The sequence below is a fragment of the Ricinus communis genome, chromosome 1 (assembly GCF_019578655.1).
Source record: "Ricinus communis isolate WT05 ecotype wild-type chromosome 1, ASM1957865v1, whole genome shotgun sequence".
Lineage (NCBI taxonomy): Eukaryota > Viridiplantae > Streptophyta > Magnoliopsida > Malpighiales > Euphorbiaceae > Ricinus > Ricinus communis.
In genome coordinates, this window is record NC_063256.1 from 9,463,408 (window position 1) to 9,482,930 (window position 19,523).

The 19,523-nt window shown below is 34.8% G+C and overlaps 3 protein-coding genes and 1 long non-coding RNA gene across 5 annotated transcripts; 2 read left to right on the forward strand and 2 right to left on the reverse strand.

Moving 5' to 3' along the window:
• The first annotated feature begins 773 nt into the window (after nucleotides 1–773).
• LOC8270815 (LRR receptor-like serine/threonine-protein kinase RPK2) lies at nucleotides 774–4,597 on the forward strand. Its single transcript, XM_002515097.4, has one exon. It carries the CDS (start codon nucleotides 1,107–1,109, stop codon nucleotides 4,404–4,406), a length of 3,300 nt encoding a protein of 1,099 aa, XP_002515143.2. The 5' UTR covers nucleotides 774–1,106; the 3' UTR covers nucleotides 4,407–4,597.
• Nucleotides 4,598–7,197: 2,600 nt separating this feature from the next.
• Nucleotides 7,198–8,549, reverse strand: LOC112534113. Its single transcript, XR_003078423.2, has 2 exons — nucleotides 8,265–8,549; nucleotides 7,198–8,157 (listed from the first exon to the last, which is right to left on the reverse strand). It is a non-coding gene; the product is annotated as an uncharacterized LOC112534113 (long non-coding RNA).
• Nucleotides 8,550–10,472: 1,923 nt separating this feature from the next.
• LOC8270814 (mannan endo-1,4-beta-mannosidase 4) lies at nucleotides 10,473–14,248 on the forward strand. The gene is made up of 5 exons (XM_002515096.4): nucleotides 10,473–11,189; nucleotides 11,318–11,512; nucleotides 11,975–12,097; nucleotides 13,313–13,509; nucleotides 13,609–14,248. Exons 1-5 carry the CDS (start codon nucleotides 10,845–10,847, stop codon nucleotides 13,961–13,963), a joined length of 1,215 nt encoding a protein of 404 aa, XP_002515142.1. The 5' UTR covers nucleotides 10,473–10,844; the 3' UTR covers nucleotides 13,964–14,248.
• On the reverse strand, nucleotides 13,985–19,035 carry LOC8270813 (glucose-1-phosphate adenylyltransferase large subunit 1). Of its 2 annotated transcripts, none has more exons than XM_015716923.3 (16): nucleotides 18,757–19,035; nucleotides 17,835–18,140; nucleotides 17,577–17,699; nucleotides 17,298–17,471; nucleotides 17,088–17,180; nucleotides 16,861–16,944; nucleotides 16,719–16,774; nucleotides 16,440–16,533; nucleotides 16,214–16,326; nucleotides 15,699–15,771; nucleotides 15,414–15,494; nucleotides 15,231–15,317; nucleotides 15,045–15,149; nucleotides 14,783–14,889; nucleotides 14,477–14,537; nucleotides 13,985–14,334 (listed from the first exon to the last, which is right to left on the reverse strand). In XM_015716923.3, the coding sequence occupies exons 2-16, from the start codon at nucleotides 18,066–18,068 to the stop codon at nucleotides 14,233–14,235; spliced, it is 1,587 nt and encodes a 528-aa protein (XP_015572409.2). In that variant the 5' UTR covers nucleotides 18,069–18,140; nucleotides 18,757–19,035; the 3' UTR covers nucleotides 13,985–14,232. The 2 variants fall into 2 exon arrangements, with proteins under 2 accessions (XP_015572409.2, XP_002515141.2); XM_002515095.4 differs by having other exon boundaries at nucleotides 18,289–19,035.
• Between the last annotated feature and the right edge of the window lie 488 nt (nucleotides 19,036–19,523).

Below are 19,523 nucleotides of genomic sequence, written 5' to 3' on the forward strand. Positions count from 1 at the left end.
CATCTTATTAGGGTTCTAAAAGCATAGGGAAGAGAACGGAAAGAAGATATACGAAGGAGAATGAAAAAACGAAAGGGGAGAGAAATAAGAGGAAAGAGAATGAGAGGAAAAAAATAAGTGGGACATATATTACCGACTTGTCTTATTTTAAATGACATGTATTTTTATTTTATTTATAAATAATTATTTTTTGATATATAGACTTTCACGTCATCGTTACATAATAAATAAACTATAACAAAATCTAAAATAAATAAAAAATATTAATTATATATTATATTATATATATATACTAAAATTAATTCTTATTAAAAATAAATTTTATTTTAATTTAATAAATTTTTTAGATAAAGTATGATATTTAATAATTAAATTGAAATCAAAATCTTTTATCAGTTTAATATTTTTATCTGTTTTGATTTTAAATAAATTTGATTTTATTACAAAATATAAAAATTATAATATTATTTAAAAACATAAAAACTAATTTTTATATTAAAAAAAAGTCAAAGGACAAATTTAACACAACTTACTTAACAAAAATTATAAAGAAATTTACGTAATAAAAGATAAAAAGAATATAATTTTTTAAATAAATTATACATGAAAGAAAATAATTATGTAAAACAAAACAATTTTTGTTGGGTAAAATCTTATCCATACCACTGTAAAAAAAAGTGTAAATATTTTATATTTTAATAATTAATATATTTAAAAATAATATATAAATATAAAAGAATTTTTCCACTTTCCTAATCAGTTCGCTTTGGAATTTTACAATTCTTCGGTTCCTCTCGTATCCTTGACGTTTCATTGTCATTTTCCCTTTTCTTTTTGTGGGAAAAAGAAATTCTTTTGAAACACTTTCTTTCTCTACTTCGGCTCATTTCACCAACTATCACGCCTACTGCTACTGCTACTGCTACTGCCGGTGCTGCTGCTGCTGCTACCTCCATGGAAGAAGACCATAGCTTCTTCTTGCTTCTCTTCTTGTAAGTCTTGGGAAGTGAGGCTTTTTGTAGCTTCTCTTTCTTTTTCTTTCTCTCTTTCTCTCTTTCTTTCCCTCATTCGCTCAGTTACCATTTCCAATTATTTTACAGAAAAAAATGTCACTGAATTTCCCTATTTTGATTATTATAGTTCTAGTTGTGCTGAGTTGGGTTGGTTTGGGTGATGATAAGCAGGCATTACTAGAATTTAAATCTGCCATCAGTAGTGACCCCTTAGGGCTCACTGCCAATTGGAATCCTAATGATCCGGACCCTTGTTCTTGGTACGGCGTCACTTGTAACCCTATTTCTCATCGAGTTACAGTTCTCAATCTTTCAGCTAATAATAACTCTACGTGTCCTCTGGTTTCTCTTTCTTCAAATCCAATAAATGGTGTAGTAAGCAACTTCACTGTGCTCTTTCCTTGCGTAGGTTTAAATAGTAATAATAGTGTATCACCAAAATTAGCTGGCAATTTGTCACCTTCAATTGGCCAGCTTTCTGAGCTTACAGTATTATCTCTTGGGTTTAATTTGTTCTCTGGAGACTTACCTCTGGAGATTGGCCAGCTTTTCTTTCTAGAGGTTCTTGACTTGGGTTTTAATGCTTTTCACGGTACTATACCATCCACTATACAGAATTGCACTTCGTTGCGTGTTATTAATCTCTCTGGGAATAGACTCAACGGTACAATTCCTGAAATTTTCTCTCAATTTAAAGGTTTGCAAATTCTTATGCTTTCTTTTAATTTGTTGAGTGGCCCTATTCCGGATTATTTGGGTGATCATTGTGGTAGCCTTGAGCATCTTTTTCTTGATGGGAATTCAATTTCGGGTTTGATTCCTAGTAATTTAGGGAATTGTACAAGACTTCGATCTTTGATATTGTCTTCAAATTTGCTACAAGATGATATTCCTTCAACATTTGGGGCATTAGAAAATCTTCAAGTGCTTGACTTGTCCAGAAACTTTTTAAGTGGGATAATACCGCCTGAGTTGGGCTACTGTAAGCAGTTAAAGCTGCTTGTACTAAAGAATAACTATGGTCCACTGTGGTCAACAGATTTTTCGAGCTCAGCCATTGAGGAAGAGGAGCGTGGGGAGGGGGAATTTAACTATTTTGATGGAAAATTGCCTGATAGTGTCACAAGGCTACCTAATCTTCGCATGCTATGGGCGCCAAACTTGAATTTTGATGGTTGTTTTCCGCAGTATTGGGGGTCATGTTCTAACATGGAGATGCTGAATTTGGCAGGAAATTACTTCACTGGGGAAATTCCCGAGTCCCTTGCTGATTGTGAGAACTTGTACTTTCTTGATTTAAGTTCCAATAACTTGACTGGGTTGCTTCCTCAAGCACTTCCTGTTCCATGTATGGTTGTTTTTAATGTTAGTCAGAACTCTTTTACTGGGGATATCCCGAGATTTTCAAAAGATGGTTGTTCCAAGATGTCTGTTAATATGTCCAGCTCATATGGTGATGTTTTTGGTTTCTTCTCTTCTTTCTTTTATAAACATACTATTATGGGCATCGCATCTTTCTCGTCGAATTCTGGTGGTTTGGCTGTGTTGCATGATTTGAGCAAGAACTATTTCACTGGACAAGTTCCATCCCTGTTGATTGCACCAGAAAGTTTTCCTCATATGCCTTTATATGGTTTTTGGGTGGATGGGAATAACCTTGATGGAAACTTTTCATCTTACTCCTTTAATCTGTGTCTTAGTCTGGATGGCCTGATATTTGATGTTGGTAACAATAGAATTGTTGGTCAACTTCCTTTAGCTGTTGGAAGCAGTTGTAAATGCATAAAATATCTCAGCTTGGAAAGGAATAATATAATTGGTTCAATTCCTTATACTTTTGCTTATTTAGATTCCCTAGTTTTTCTCAACCTAAGTAGAAACAGATTGCAAGGTTCAATTCCTTCATACATTGTTCAGATGAAAGAATTGCGGCATTTATCCCTCTCCAGCAATAACTTTACTGGTGCAATACCTTCTGAGTTAGCTCAACTGCCTGCATTAGAGGTGTTGGAACTTTCTTCCAATTCTCTTTCAGGAGAGATACCACCTGATTTTGTGAAACTTCAACATCTGAATGTTCTGCGCTTAGATCATAACCACTTCTCTGGAAAGATACCATCAAGTTTTGGTAATAAAACTTCACTCTCAGTATTTGATGTGTCTTTCAACAACTTGTCTGGATCTGTCCCTTTGAATTCAAGTTTAATTACATGTGAGAAGGTGCAAGGAAATCCTAACCTTCAGCCATGTCCATCAATCTCTCAATGGGAGCAAGAGCATTCTGGTTATGTTTCCCAACAAGGAGCCAACCCTCCCAGTGCAAGCATGCAGAGAAATGATGGTGCCTTTAGTCCAATTGTAATTGCCTCCATTACATCAGCCTCTGTCATTTTCTCTGTTCTAGTAGCCTTAGTTCTCTTCCTTGGATGCACGAAGAAGTATGTTTGTAACTCCACATCTGGCCGAGGGTCTGGCAGGAAAGAAGTTGTAACATGCAATGACATTGGCATACAGTTGACGTATGAAAATGTTGTTAGGGCTACTGGTGGATTCAGTATTCAGAATTGTATCGGTAGTGGAGGGTTTGGAGCCACATACAAGGCTGAGATTGTTCCTGGAGTTGTGGTGGCAGTAAAGCGGCTCTCAGTTGGTAGATTTCAAGGTGTTCAGCAGTTTGAGGCAGAGATCAGAACTCTAGGAAGGGTGCAACATTTGAACCTTGTAAAGCTGATAGGCTACCATGTAAGTGAGTCAGAAATGTTCCTCATCTACAACTACTTGCCTGGTGGCAATCTAGAAAGATTCATTCAGGAGCGGTCAAGGAGGGCTGTGGAATGGAACATGCTTCACAAGATTGCTCTTGATATTGCACGTGCCCTTGCTTATTTACATGATGAGTGTGTTCCTCGAGTGTTACACCGTGATATTAAACCAAGCAATATATTGCTGGATAACAACTTTAATGCATATCTTTCTGATTTTGGCCTTGCACGACTCTTGGGTACTTCTGAGACACATGCCACAACTGATGTTGCTGGGACGTTTGGATATGTTGCTCCTGAATATGCTATGACATGTCGTGTTTCTGATAAGGCAGATGTGTATAGCTATGGAGTTGTTCTTCTAGAATTGATATCTGACAAAAAGGCTCTGGACCCCTCCTTCTCTTCCTTTGGAAATGGTTTCAACATTGTGGCTTGGGCGAGCATGCTTTTAAGGCAGGGTCAGGCCAGTGAGTTTTTCACGGCTGGCCTATGGGATTCTGGGCCCCATGATGATCTAGTTGAGGTACTGCACTTGGGCATTATGTGTACAGGTGAATCGCTTTCATCCAGACCATCTATGAGGCAAGTGGCCCAACGGTTGAAGCGGATTCAGCCTGCAACATCTTAACTGAAGCTTTTGACAATATACGTTTTGTAAGTTAACACTAATGATTGTATTTTTCCATTTGTCTTATTATTCATTCTGCATTACATTTTTTGTAAAGGAGCCACCAGATTTATCCCTGTACAATATTATAGTCAATAGCTCCTTCAAACCATAAAACTCTGATAACTTTTGGAAATTATCTTTTTAGTTTACTTGCTTCTGTTTATTTTTATGGCTTTCCTATTAAAATCACTAGAGATTTTGGTATATGGCCATCAATTGTTGGAGCTTTAGTGAAGTATTATCTGTTACTGGCCATGATATTGGAAATAGCCAAGCACTGGTGTTCTTGTAAGATTTAGAATGTCTAAAACATTATATGTTGGAAAAGTGTTCTGCTTGATGGTTCACCAGAAGAAGAAATAAAAGAACCCTTAGACTAATCAGATTAGTATCAAACCCTTCAAGCAATGCAGTTAAAGTTTCATGGCTGTGAGACTTTGATCTCTTATGAAACCTGACCTCAAAGGAAACGAAGAGATATTTTTCAGCTTGGAGTCCGACACAGTTTGGAAGGTGCTCATTCTGTAAAAGACTAGGATATTTTTAAGTATCTGAATTGGTCAAACTACAAGCTAAGAGCTTCGTCCTATATTGTTTCCTATTTGTCTACCTTCTGTTGCATGGTTTATTGATGCCGAAGATTGCCCTTGTATCTGTTGAGCTCTATTGTTTTTTTAATTGTTGCAAGCTTAAAACGGGATGTGCCCTGTACCTGAGATTTTAATTGATGACATAAATCAATTGCTTGTTGTTTGGTCCTTTTTGTTCCTTTGGATTATGAATTGCCAATTTCAGCTTTCAATTTCCAGGAACTCATTTCAGGCATCATATAGTTCTGTATTTTAATCTACATCTCCTAGTATCCTGCTGTTACTTTATTGCAAACAAATGAGAGCAAACAAAACTCACTCGTGGACACTTGTATTTTCTTTGAATTGGCACTCCTGAATGCTGATACCTCCACCCATAACAGGTTTAGTTAAGATTATACGAGTGCTTCACGAAATGAAGTGCAGACACTCCTTGAAGCATTAAGTTGACATTTTGCATTGAAATGGGAGTCTGGGATATGGAATTAAATTGTCAATTTATTTCATTTCATTCAGGCCAATGAATGTTGCTCCCGAAATTTTTTCAAAGTCTTGGTGCTATTATTGTCACATTTCTGTAAATGTTCAATACTAGGTAAGTGGGATTTTTATATGGACTCTTATTTCCTTTGATGATGGGATTATTATGTCTTGTTCTTTACTAGTATTTTAAGTTCTCTTGCTTCAGTTGAATATGCTATGAGGCGATAGGTAAGCCTGCCTTCCTAGCTTGTCGTTAAATTGATGGGTTTCTGGGCTTGAGCACTTAAATTGGACTCCCCTTATGAGCATCTATGTGTTCTGTGGCCTCACAGTTGCAATTATAAATTAAATCTGATATATTCAGTTGATCTGAAAGGTGTTCTACATTAGACCTGTAAAAGTCTTTTTATACTGTTCAATATAATAGTTAATTTGGATTATAATTTTCGCAGGCTAAAAAGGGCAATTTACCCCGTGCCTGGCAGTATTGGATAATTTATTGATTTTTTAATTTGAAATAGACACTTGAAATCTCGAGTGAAATAACTTTTATTGAAACTCTTTTATTAAGAAAATAAGTTCTTAAAAACTGGTGGGACATGCCTTGCACGAGTGTGAATAAGTTATTGTCTAACCTAACCACTCTTTTAGTTTACATTTCTATTACTCTGTTTCTTTAGTTGATGAAATCTCTAAAATATGACAGTTGTAAGTTGAGTAAATTTGTTTTCTTCGCTGTAACGAATCGGATGAAAGTTCTTTAAAGCCCCTACTGCGTAAAAAAATTGGTTGCACTAAAAAACTGGAATCAGGTCCATTGTCTTTAATTTTCTTTATTTTGTTGTATTTGTCTTGCTTTCTTGTTGTGTAAGAAAAAGGAAAGTCGGTTTTATTTTACAAGTTGATTATTATTTCGAACAAAATAAAACTCATTTCTTTCTAGATCATGATGCATAAGAAGAGGAGCTTAGATTTGTAGGGTTAGGATTTATGTAATTTGGGAATTGTTCAAGTAGAATGATAAGGAGAAAGAGGGAGTCATGAATAATGATAATATTTTCTTTTTTATTTAGTTATATTTTTCTTTTATTTTCTTTAAATTCTTTAATTCAAGTCCTTGGGAAATTTGGATAAAAAAATAAAGATTTAGGTAAATAGTCCTTCGCGTCCAAGTACGGGGCCAAATTGCCCTTTTAAGCCAATTTTCACAAGGTACCTAACGTGAATGTACCACATACGACGTGTCTCATTGGCATTTTGCCCTTTATAAGGATAAGTGTCAGGGTGCAACAAGGAAATTGAAGTGGGTGCTGCAAATTGATAGCATGATACTGTCTGCCTGAGAGGTATTTTATTTAATTGAAATGGTATTTGCTATTACCTCTTAAGTTAACAGCTAAAGATCCATCCTTTTGGTGTTGCTGACAATAGCTGAACCAACTCCCTCTTTTTAACAACCATATATATTATTTCTACTGGTTGACTATTCTAGCCTTCTGCTATCAAACTTATACACTAACCTTCAAACATGGAAGAGCGATTTCAGAAACACTTTAATTAGAGGAATTGGAACATAACTAATTGGAAACCAAATGTCCTCAGTCTTATTCTTATGTTTTCATGCTTGTACTGGAAATGAAATTTACTTATAGAAGGGCTTTCAAGTTTCAAATGCTAGTTTCTCATTCTCATGATCTTTATTTCATGTTGCCACAAATCTCAATTCATACCCCATAACCAAATGGCATTTCTTTTACATTCTTTTGCTGTGATAAATTGCATAATGGGAGATAATAGTTTATGCTGACATATGAAAGTCTAAACAAATGTCAGGTGTTAAGGTACAAACATGTCAAGATTATGGAAATACTCCTATCTGGGGTATGTGAAACATAAACAAGGTTTTTCCATTATTTGCACATGAATTGCTCTTCAAATTTCACCATGGCATTATACCCATTTACTTGGTCGCTGGTACGAGGACGTGGAGCGCGTCAAGGTTTTCCTGAGCTAGCCTGCAATTCTAATGCACAAACTGGGACGATAAATGGGTAACTGGTGAAAATTCCAATAAGATTTTATTGAGCTAGCCTGCAACTCTAATGCATAAACAGGGGGTGATAATTGGTGAGTTTCTATGCGGTAGACTTTTGTCAACATGCCAACTACGTTCACATGCAACCTTTTCTTTTAATGCAGGAAGCTGATTGCTGGTTTAACTGATAAAAAACGTTAATGTACAAGAAGCTGCAGCAAGTATTTAGGGAGCCTGACATGCTATACAACTAGTACTAGCAATACGTGACATTTTCATCCTTTAATTGATCACGGGTTTCACAGAGAACTTCTTCTAAACGTTAAGATAAAATGAATGGCCCAAAACTTACGTGCTAGGATATATTGGATCCAAGTGAAAGATTTTGTCCAATTCGATCATAGCCATAGGGAGCACAAATGTGAATCATTATTGACATACAATAAACACTTGGTATTGAGAAATCTTTTCATGTATAGCATGGCACATTCAGTTTAAGCAAGTGGGTTCCAGTTGAATCGCTTAAATGGCCGTCATCACCTCCTCTACACCCATCATTTCGTCTCGTCCTCTGCACAAGTAATTAAGTGGGTGTTGCAGTCTGCATCCATAAAAGGATAAAGATGAGGAGTGCCAAAACACAACGAAAGAATGGATGAAGAGAACATGAAAAACTAAAAAGCAAACTCATATGGATAAGGTGATGACATTTTGATGTCACATGAGATCAGGCATAGTGTTGGTACCATGCTAATGGAATTTTCTTTTTCCTTCTTTTTCCTTCTTTTTCCTTTTAAATCATGGTCTAGAGGATCACAATCGAATCGTACAAGTCTAAAAAATGTATGGTCCAGTACCATACAAGACATGTACCAAGCTAGAATCCCTGCCGCTTTCTAGTTGGGAAATGAGAGAAAATCTAAAAGATGACAGAAGCTGTCCTAGTTTCCTACGTTATGGGTATGTGCACACAAGTAATCTACCCGAGGCAAATGATAAAAATTGGTACATTGCAAAGACGGGTAAATAAATGGCGTATATGGGGTTGCATGGCCTAAAATACCTGCACGTGTCTATATTATTTTTCAGCCATCACTTATCTTAAATAATATCGTATAGATAGACTACCACATCACATCATGTAAAACTTCATATATCAATAATCAAATAGGCTATGACACGTAATAGACCCACCAATGGATATATATGATGGATATAAGAGGTGGGTGCTGATATCTAAGAGAAGCCGTGGCATATGGTTCAAGAAAGCAATATCTATATCTTTCAATGAAACGATAACCTACCAGAAGTTCTTCAGAAAGACAATGCCGTATGAAATTTAAGCATCCGTGTATTCCAGCGCCGGCAAGCCATGAACCCGCATTAATGACCTAATTTTCATTGATTTGACTATGTTAGATTTCACCATTCAGTTTTATCGTTACTATTTATTTTAAAGAAAAAAACAAAAGCTAGTGGGAAGAAAGACCCACTAATCAAGAATAAAGACAAGAAAAGAAGAAGAAAAAAAGCAATTGCTTATGATAAGTGAAGAAGTAGCTTTTTAAGGTGGCAAGGATGTGTCTTTTTTTTTTATAATATAAATTATTCAAAAATAAAAATTTATAATAAAAGTTATTCAAAAATCATATATAACACTAGTTCTTTAGAAATAAAAATTTATAATATAAGTTTTTTAGAAACTATATATTACACTAGTTCTTCACAAATTATAAATTAATTAATATTAACTAATATCAGATTATATATTTATAATAAATTAATTAAGATAAAATAAAAATAAAATAAAATTATAATCCTACAAAAAAATGTTGATAAAATTATATTTGCAATATAAACTAATATTTGGCTAAAATAAAAGAATTTGATAGAAATTCAAAAGCTACAAAATTAAAATAAAAAAATAAATGTTATATACTAATTACAACAATCAAAACGGGTCATTGTGAATTCAATAATAAATTCAATAAAAATAGAGTATAGCTTCATGTAAAAAAAGATTAAATATAAAAAGAGAAAAAATAATTCTACCTTGTGAAATAAATAACAGTAAGAAGAAAAATAAAAAATACTATAAAATAAATATCAACAACAAAGTAAATAAAAATAGAATAAAGAGTAATTTTCTATATGTATATATGTGTTTATATGTTTATGTGTTTCATTCCATTAATTGTAAATGGTACAGAAATAAAATTTTATTTATACAAAAAAATCTATCCATAAACATAATGATAGACATCCAAATATTATCGTAACAACTTCAACATAAATGGGTCACTGGTTTTATTTTTGCATCGTTCTACAGTTATGTGAGAGTGTAAATACTTGTTTTTGTGGATGTAGAATTGAAGAGAAGAGTTTAATTTGAACATCATATCCTTTAGCTTCTATATATAAATTAGTATGAAGATGAATATCGGTCCACTTTTATTATCGAGTTTTGTGTTTTAATCGCCCAATGAATTTAAATTTAACCATTTTGTATATTTTAGTAAGGAAAAAGGAATAGATGAGCTACTGTTTAAATATAAACCCTTATTTGTTGTACGGTAGTTATAGAATAAGTAAGTATTAGCCAATAAACAAGTAAGAAAATGAAAAAAGTAGGTTAAAAGTGGCTTCACACTAATATTCACCGCCATCAGCCCATTACCATATATGTATATACCATTTTAAAACGTAAACTATATTTGTATCTCCTCATTCTTATCACAAACTTGGCTTTTATACTTTTGAAGCACGTTTCATTATTTTGTTTATTTTATTATACTTTTTTTTTTTCTTATAATTCTAGCTTCTACTGAAATTGAAATTTGAGTTTTAAATGCGTTCGTGAAAAGAAAAAAGTAAAATAAAATAAACAAAATATGTATATATTTTATTACGAGGAATAGAAAGTAGGAGTCGAACTGAGCCTTCAACTCTAGCTATATAGAGCTCTCTCACGTCCTAAAAACTGAATATATAACTAGTGAATGAGTTACATATTCAGTATTGGTGTAGCTTGTAATTGTGCGTTACCAATCCATACACCATACTAGATGTTAGAAGCTATTACCTAACACTTGCCCACTCTCTTTCTTCCAGTGTACATAGGCCATAAAGAAAAAAAAAAAGAAAAAAGAAACAGCCCTCTATCTTAGCCACAGCACTCTTGCTATGCGTTTGTTTTTTTTGGTAAACCGCATTCTTCTTTCGAGAAACACGCAGAGTGTCTTTCTTTGTTGAATTTGCACTACGTATTACTGTTCAGCCAGGTTAGAGATGAGAAGGTTGAACAATCTTCGTTTGGTAGCCATTCTACTTATCTTCAGATTGCATGTTAAATGCATGGCTCAGTCTCAAACGGGGAGTAATAATAATGGTATTTTCGCCAAAACAAATGGAACCCATTTCGTAATGAACAACAAGTCCCTCTACTTAAACGGATTCAATGCTTATTGGATGATGTACATGGCTTCTGATCCATCAACTAGGGAGAAAGTCACTTCTGCATTCCAGCAAGCAGCCAAGAACGGCATGAATATAGCTAGAACTTGGGCTTTTAGTGATGGCGGTTATAGAGCTCTCCAAATTTCTCCGGGATCCTACAATCAAGACATGTTTAAGGTACAGCCAGCAATATAGGTTTCATTCTTATAATTATTTTTAACTTAAGAAACTGACTTGGGTCAATGGAGGTGTATTGCATATGTACTTACAAACTTGATTTGATTTTTTTGGTGGATTTGTTCCAGGGATTGGACTTTGTGATTTCAGAAGCAAGGAAATACGGGATATATGTGATTTTATGCTTGGTGAATAATTATAAAGATTTTGGAGGTAGGCCACAATATGTTCAGTGGGCAAGGGAACGTGGCCAGCAATTGACTGCCGATGACGACTTCTACACGAACCCTATTGTCAAAGCATACTACAAAAACCATGTCAAGGTAATTAGCATAATATATAATATGAATCTCGTACTTCTATCGATCTTTAATAATTATTTTAGAGACACTCTGCATGTATGAAAAATCTTTAATCCAATTCTTTGGATTTTAACCTAACATGTAATTATTACTTTAGTTGATGTTGGGAGGGAAGAAATCTAAATAACCAAAACCAATTTCATCATATAAGTACTTGGTCTTTTTGACAAGAAGAGACAGAACTTAATTAAGTAAATCTATGCCTTTTTCTTAAAAAAAAAGACCCCTTTTCAGCAAAAAATAACCATCACGAATATCTTGGGCACTACCATCAGATTCACGGTTCTCTTGGTTTTAGCAATTTGAGTGGACAAATTTTGTCTCGTGCATAAAAAAGGCCATGTACATCAGTTTAGAGCTTTTTTGAATGTTAATTTGTTTGGTTTCGTATCCTGATATGGAATTGGCTGTATTTACATGCAGGCTGTGATCACGAGAATCAACACAATAACAAGAGTGGCATATAAAGATGATCCCACCATCTTTGCATGGGAACTAATGAATGAACCTCGTTCCGATGACTCTCCTGCTGGTGCACAAATTCAGGTCTTTTTTCCTTCTCCCTCTCTCTCTCGATAAATTAGATGGTAATAACATGGTACTGCATATGGGGTAACTATGAAAAAAGATTCAAAAAGGAATAAAACGCTATAGATGGATAAGGATTCCTGTTTTGGATGAAGCCAGGTAAGTTGGAGAAAGGGTCTGAAACGGAATTCCCAGATGATAGAATATTGGCTTTGCTTATTTGATTACGTTTCAAGAGTTTTCAATTAGGACGGCAATTAGTATTCACAACAGTGACGCTCAATTATTGCCATAGATAGCTACTCCTTTCTTGAGTTTCTTTCTTAAGTTCTAGTTGAAGGCTATACCAATGCTACATTCCCTGTAATGAGCAGAAAAATAAGATGTTTACACGAGTGTTTTATGATTGATACATATATAATTATTTAAAATTATAAAAAAAATATATGTTAATTATCCATTAATTCACCGGCTAAAATTTTTTTGCTGAGGTAGTTGGTTTGTCACACTTAATAGTAACGCACACTTATGCCACAACTTGTAACCTGTTGTATAATGAATTAACCAAATTCAGTTTCTTGTCGCCACTCTTCCCTTTTGTAATTTAGCCAATAAAATAGACTGCAATTTCTCAATTTTAGGTCTGTATTCGTATTGAAAAATTTATTGCATCATGTGCCTTGACCATACTGAATGATATATGAATGATTGAATACTCTTTTCTTCGCAAAAGAGATCAGAGAGTTATATTGATCAGTATAACATTTGCAGAAATGAAACCCATTTGCTTCACATCCTTAATTAATTAAGGAAAAAGAAAAGGACTATAACAGTGAAATTCATTAAATTTCAGCAAAACAATTAATGCGCGTAGTGGAAAATAATAGTAGTCATTTTATCGTTTTAAATAAAACGGCGTGGCCACTATTTTACAGCGACAGTCAATTTATCCCTGGGCGACAATATTAACCTCATCGTTTGGCGATAAACGACAAGTTACCTTAACTTTGACTTTATTATTATGGCGACGAATTGCATCAACAGTATATAATAGGCGACGAATCAGCGTCCCCTTTCCATCGTGGCGACCGAAATGACATTTCTTCAACAAATAGTGTGATAATTTAGCGTCCATATAGGTCTTATTTGTTGCGAGTCAAAATCGTATATGGTTTGTTAATTTAATTAGAGACACTCATAATGATCATTTGAACTGCAACAATTCATTTGCAGGAATGGATAAAAGAAATGGCAGCCCACGTCAAATCAATTGACAGCAACCATCTACTGGAAATAGGGCTTGAAGGATTTTATGGGAAATCAAGGAAGCAGTTCAATCCTGGTAATTACCTTTTTGGGACTGATTTTATCTCCAACAATCGAATTCCTGATATAGACTTCGCCACCATTCATCTCTACCCTGAGCAATGGTAATCTTCATTATCATTAAACACCCACCTTAAATTAATCCTCGATTATTTTTATTTGATGTCTCCCAAGATTATTTCATGCATGCATGGTATTGGCAGGTTGCCAAATTCAAGTGAAGAAGAGCAGGCTGCATTTGTGAACAAATGGGTCCAAGCCCATATCGAAGACTCCAATTTGGTTATTGGAAAACCACTTATTATTGGCGAGTTTGGCAAGTCTTCCAAGATTCCTGGATACAGCTTGGAAAAAAGGGACAGCTACTTTGTGAAAATATATGATGCAATATACAGCAGTGCGATTACTAGGGGACCATATGCTGGTGGCCTTTTCTGGCAACTCATGGCCCAAGGAATGGATAGTTGGGGTGATGGCTATGAAGTTGTGTTGGAGGACTGCTCCTCTACTGCTAGTATCATTGCTCAACAGTCTGGCAAGCTATCATCTATTATATAAAGATGTAATAACAGTTGAACAGAAAAAAGAAAAAGACTAATGCTCTATTTACTTTATTGGTAGTTTCAATTCACAGGACGATGGAAAGTTGTGATTCAAAGTTCCATCGTGGTGAAATCCTAAAAAAAAAGGGTTCAGGTACACGATGATCAATCAATTCTGCTTAGCTTATTCCACCTAGTAAAAACCTGTTCCTGATCTCTCTTTTATCTACATGTATGCATCTTTGATGCTCCCTTTTGCCTTCACTTGCTGAAGAATAAACGATCCTATATGATTGTCCCATCCTTTATTTCAGAATTTTTCAACACAACAGTTATTCCTGATCTAATGTAGAATCCTTCAGATGGTCTGTCTGCCTCTTCTACATGCTGCAGTTCAAGCCAAAATGGAAACCAAATGTTTATATTAATTTTTAGTTCTGGTTATCAGCACGAAAACCATTCGTTGCAGCATTTTTTTAACAAAGATGCACTTTTAACTGAAATTATTGGGCCGTACATTAATACTTACATCCTTGTTTGCTATGACCACATTCTTCCCAATTCTTGCATTCTTATCAATTATGCAATTCCTGCAAGAGTAATTAAGATAAAAGATCAGATTTATGTCAAGAAGGAAATGAATCTCGATTTCAGCAAATATTTCCATGCTACAGAAAAATTGACCCTCATACACACTCTAAATGAAACAATTTGACAGGTATAAATGCAACTTCAGTATACATGATGGCTTGCCTCTATACTTAGTCTCCTCCATACACAAGATATTTAAAAAGAAATGGTGAATGACATGGGAATAATCCGTTTATTCACTTACATGATTTTGGTTTCTTGCCCAACACCTATTGGAACTTTTCCTCCAGCTAAAGAGGCTGCTACCTCTGCTTCAGTTTGGTAATAGTCAGCACCCATCATCATAGTATCCTGAAGATAAAGAAGAAGAAGAAGAAGAAGAATCATAGTTTAAAACACTGATACGTTATACAAGTCTTATGCACTAACTCTTATCACCTTCGTCTATTTTTCAGAACATACTCTCTCTGCATGTGTAGATTTTACATATATATTTAAAAGGTTACCTTCAGCTCAACCCCGTATTCCAGTCTTGAGCGAACCCCCACAATGGAATGTTCAACACTGCACTCTCTTAAAAAGCAACCATGTGAGATTATGGAATCCTTGACCTACATTAAGAGAATGAGTTAGTCAGCATACTAGCATAGTCTTGAGATTGCAGTATGTAACCAATAACTTTAAAATCATACCTGGCACCTCTCTATTTTAGTCGGTGGTAAAAACCGGGGAGATGTGAAGATTGGCTTGAGTGGATCAAAGAACTGAAACTCGGGAGGCTTCAGAAACATGAAAAAAAAAATAATGGTACTTTATTAACTCAAGACTTAGCCCAAAGAAAATACTGTAGTCTGCAACTTAAAAGAGACAACTACCTGATCTGTTAGGGCCAAATTGGCATCAAAGAAAGATTTTATGGTGCCAATATCTTCCCAGTAGTCATTGAAGAGATATGCCTGCCATGAAATGAACAATAATAGCTCATTTTACTCGATCAGACTTCACATTCTCGTATTTAACATCAATATGTGACGAGTAATTCAAACATATTGTCTGTCATATCAAACTTTCTAAGACCATAACGTGTCACTAGCTCAAGAATTATAGCATTCAGCTTGAAGTCTCAGTTGATCTATGAGAATAATCTTTCAAGAATTTACCCGGACATTATAATCTTTTGCAGACAATGGAATAATCTCTGATCCAAAATCATTGGCTGTTGGATAATGCCACCTGAAGAAACAAAAGATCTCATCAGTATTTAAGTCTGATAATTGTGAGGCAAAGTGTTAATATAACAAAATACTACTCATCAATTGCAAAATAGTTTATTATTATTTTAGTTTACAAAACCCTGGAGAGAGATGGAATGGGCATTTAACTTTCAATTCAAGAGAAAGAAAGCACTGCTTCAAGCTAGAAGAAGTTTAAAAATAAATCTTGAAACAATTATCAAAATGTTAATTGGTTGTTCCAAGCTGTATTTTCTACAGCATGGTGCTTACTCCAACTACATGACTTGAATTGTGTGATTTATCACAGAACATTTCTGTGTGATAGGATGGTATAATAATATTAGAATAAAAGGAATTTACCTGCTGAACAGCATACAAGGGCAGAAAATACACGTCTGCTGCTAAATTTTTGTTATGAACTGTCAACGAGGGACTATTACCTGAGAAGTTTAAGTAGAACATCCGTCTTGAACATATATATTCCCATGGATGCAATGTATGGGAGCTTCCTTGCATCTGAAATTGATAATCCTAGAGTACTTGTATCAACTCTCTGAGACAAAGAAAATTGTGAACGCTTATCATTTTCAAATGAGAACTAATTTTTATAGTTGAATTTTTGCTCACTATCTATCTCATGATGCAAAAGAGGATGAAGTAACAAACCATAGATTTCAAACTTTCACCCTTGGGCTTCTCAAGAAATTGTCTGATCTGTCCTGTCTCATCAATCTTTATCAACCCAAAATCAGAGGCACGGCTGTAACCAAGCAAAAATAAAAGGATAATGAAGCAATGAATCAACTCCAAATAAGTTTGTTTTCTAGGTGAGATCACAATACGGAATAAGGCCTCACCAGTCACCATCTTAAGTGTAAGAACAGGTAGCAGAGTTTATGATTGAAATTTTGTTGAGGAATAAAAAACTATGCCCAAAATTAGTACCTTTCATCCACTGGGAGACAAGAGACTGTTATGTCAGCACCAGAATCAATATGCTTCTGCAGAGATATATATACAGCAGTCCAAAAATTACAGAAATGTGGAAAGGAAAATTAGCAAATTAAGTCTGAAATAATGCTTCAACCTGCAGAAAGTCCATGTAATCCATCCGATAGAGATGATCACCAGATAATATCAGAATATTCTCAATGTGACTATGCTTTGCATCCTGCAAAAGTTAAGATGATCCCACTTGAAGGTTGAGAACATAAAAACCCACATTTCTGTATGTCACCTGGCTGTATTGGATAATTACTACCATAGAAGGCCATTGATATTCAATATTTTGCAAAACCACTAGATTATACATACCTCAAACAGCCAGAGAAATTGTCTTACAGCATCAGCTGTGCCCTGAAACCACTTCTTTCCTGATTCTCCAGGTGTTTGAGTGGCTGCTAATACCTACCATTGCAAAGTGAGGAAAATTAGGTGCATAGGCAGAAAGGCTCTCCACAACATACTATTTGATATTGCATACGAAATTGTTGACTGCCGTCCTACTTAGGAAATTCATTATACCTCGACAAACCCATCGCCAAAGTTTACACCATTGCCTGAGTTATATGTTCGAGCAATGTGGCGATTGAGGGACTGAGAATTAAACTGTGTGAGGATGTAGATTTTGTTGATTCCACTATTGATGCAATTACTCATCGGAACATCAATCAGTCTATAACATCCCCCAATAGGTACCTACCATGTAAAGAAGGAAAAATGCACATAAATGCATATGTTCATGGGCTTGAAATCAATGCTACTTCAAGGAAATCAAATATCTAGTATGTCAAAGTAGCTTACTGCTGGTTTAGCCCTTGTACGAGTAAGAGGAAAAAGTCTTGTTCCAGCTCCACCACCTAATATGATAGAGGCAACAGTCTTTGGGTCTGCTTCTTGTTTTCTAAGCACTGTTGCCTGAAAATTCTGCATTGCCAGGACACAAGGACATGGATCAGGGACATATGTTAATGGCAAATATCTAAACAAGTTCAAATTTGAAGGGCTATAAGCATAAACATTAAACAAAATACACACACCAAAAAAAAATGTGGAAGTTACCGTAAAATCTTTAGCAACATCAGCAAGAACAGAAGTAGTCAAGAACCGTGTTGTGGTTTTACACATTTTCCTGGGAAAATTAATCTTTCCTAATTGAAAACTAGAAACTGAAGTGTGTGAATGCCCATTATTCAAATTTTGGCCAACAAATGGTGAAGCCAGAAATTCGTGATGGCGAGATGATTGGATGCTAGAAGACATCGACACAAGTCCTTGTAAATCAGCCATTGCCATTTTTGGTTAAAGAGACCAATACCAGGAAATAACTTCTATCAAGAATTTTCCACCTCAACTCTGCTTTTTGGGCTACAAAACAAAATTGGTCAAAAGAAGCACTTACATCTATCAGATCATCCAAAACCAATGTGCATGAACAGAGATAAACAAATAAATAAATAAAAGCTTAACAGTAAGACAATCAATAAACAATAAAAAGAGACTAAATTAAAAATACCTTTATAGGTTCAAAATGACTAATAATGAGATTTAAGTTGCCTCCAGATGGAGCAAGGAATGGCTCCAACATTAACGCCATAACTCACACCGCCTTCTTCTCTCTTTTTTTTTTCTTTTCTTGGCAATGTAAATTTAAGATTTTTTTTTTTTTAAAAAAAGAACAGACTAAGTCGAAGCTGAGTTAAGTTATCGAGATTCGAAGCAGCTTATAATAAAAGCTGACCATATGGAGAACGCAACGGTGTTCGTTTCCTCCTCTTGTTACCTGAAACTACTTGCTATATAATTACTCTACGTCTCCATGTGCTGCATTTTCCAATTTCTTTATTTTTCTTTTATATTTTATATAAATAGAATTTTTCCAAACTCCATCCTCATCAATCTCGATGATCTAATTCCGAGAATAATAATAATAATAATTAAAAGAGAAAATAAAGAAAAAGTTAAAAAGAGAATGATGGCTCACATAAACATGGAATCCACTTCCATGGCTTCGTCGTTAAATATAATACTAGTATTCCAAAAGAAGAATATATTAGACAACTTGTTGCTGTCTACCACCAGTGAGCAGTGGCGGCCGACCAACACCTGTAGATTTTCGTTATTTTAATCGTTTAAGTGATTAAGTTAAGCTAGTTTAGGTTGATGAAGGGAGGGAGGGTAGAAGTTACACCATTGCTAGACCGAAAAGAAGGGTTTGAACTGTTTACTATAACTGCCCACAATTTTTTAGCATTCTAAACCTGGTAGTTGAGATTTATAGGGATTGTTACCTAGAAGAATGAAAATAAAACCCTTCTTTTCTATTTTCAAATTCTTGGGCACATTACTGTACGTGATTTTAGCAGAAGAAGAAGCTAATTCAACGCTTCAGACTTTACTCCCATATTACACACATGCTATATTATTTTGCAGAAAAAGTTGCACATAGTTTGTTACTTGTTTGCTATTCCGTATTTGTAAAATTACAACACATGCATATTATTATTAATTATTCCATTGAACTATTCTTCTATAAGTTCATCATCTCATGACTTAGAATTACACTTCGACACCATGACTAATAGCTCCGGCGTGTAATTTTTCCATTTCCCAAGGGAAGATTTCCTGCAAAGACATAACAGGACAAAGTTGCAGAGGCATCTAACCAACAGAAGGTGCAATTACTTTACAGAAGAAGAAGAAGAAGAACCACAAGATTCACGTTTTCTTTTTCATGTTTGCAATTTTCAT

Excerpts from the sequence above, each read along its gene's own strand:
- LOC8270815 (XM_002515097.4), top strand. The coding sequence starts at position 1,107 with ATGTCACTGAATTTCCCTATTTTGATTATTATAGTTCTAGTTGTGCTG.
- LOC8270814 (XM_002515096.4), top strand. The coding sequence starts at position 10,845 with ATGAGAAGGTTGAACAATCTTCGTTTGGTAGCCATTCTACTTATCTTC. Across the intron at positions 11,190-11,317 it reads ACAATCAAGACATGTTTAAG|GGATTGGACTTTGTGATTTC; the intron begins GTACAGCCAGCA and ends GATTTGTTCCAG. Across the intron at positions 11,513-11,974 it reads ACTACAAAAACCATGTCAAG|GCTGTGATCACGAGAATCAA; the intron begins GTAATTAGCATA and ends ATTTACATGCAG.
- LOC8270813 (XM_015716923.3), bottom strand. The coding sequence starts at position 18,068 with ATGGCAATGGCTGATTTACAAGGACTTGTGTCGATGTCTTCTAGCATC. Across the intron at positions 17,472-17,576 it reads GTACAAGGGCTAAACCAGCA|GTACCTATTGGGGGATGTTA; the intron begins GTAAGCTACTTT and ends TTTACATGGTAG. Across the intron at positions 16,945-17,087 it reads AATTTCTCTGGCTGTTTGAG|GATGCAAAGCATAGTCACAT; the intron begins GTATGTATAATC and ends TAACTTTTGCAG.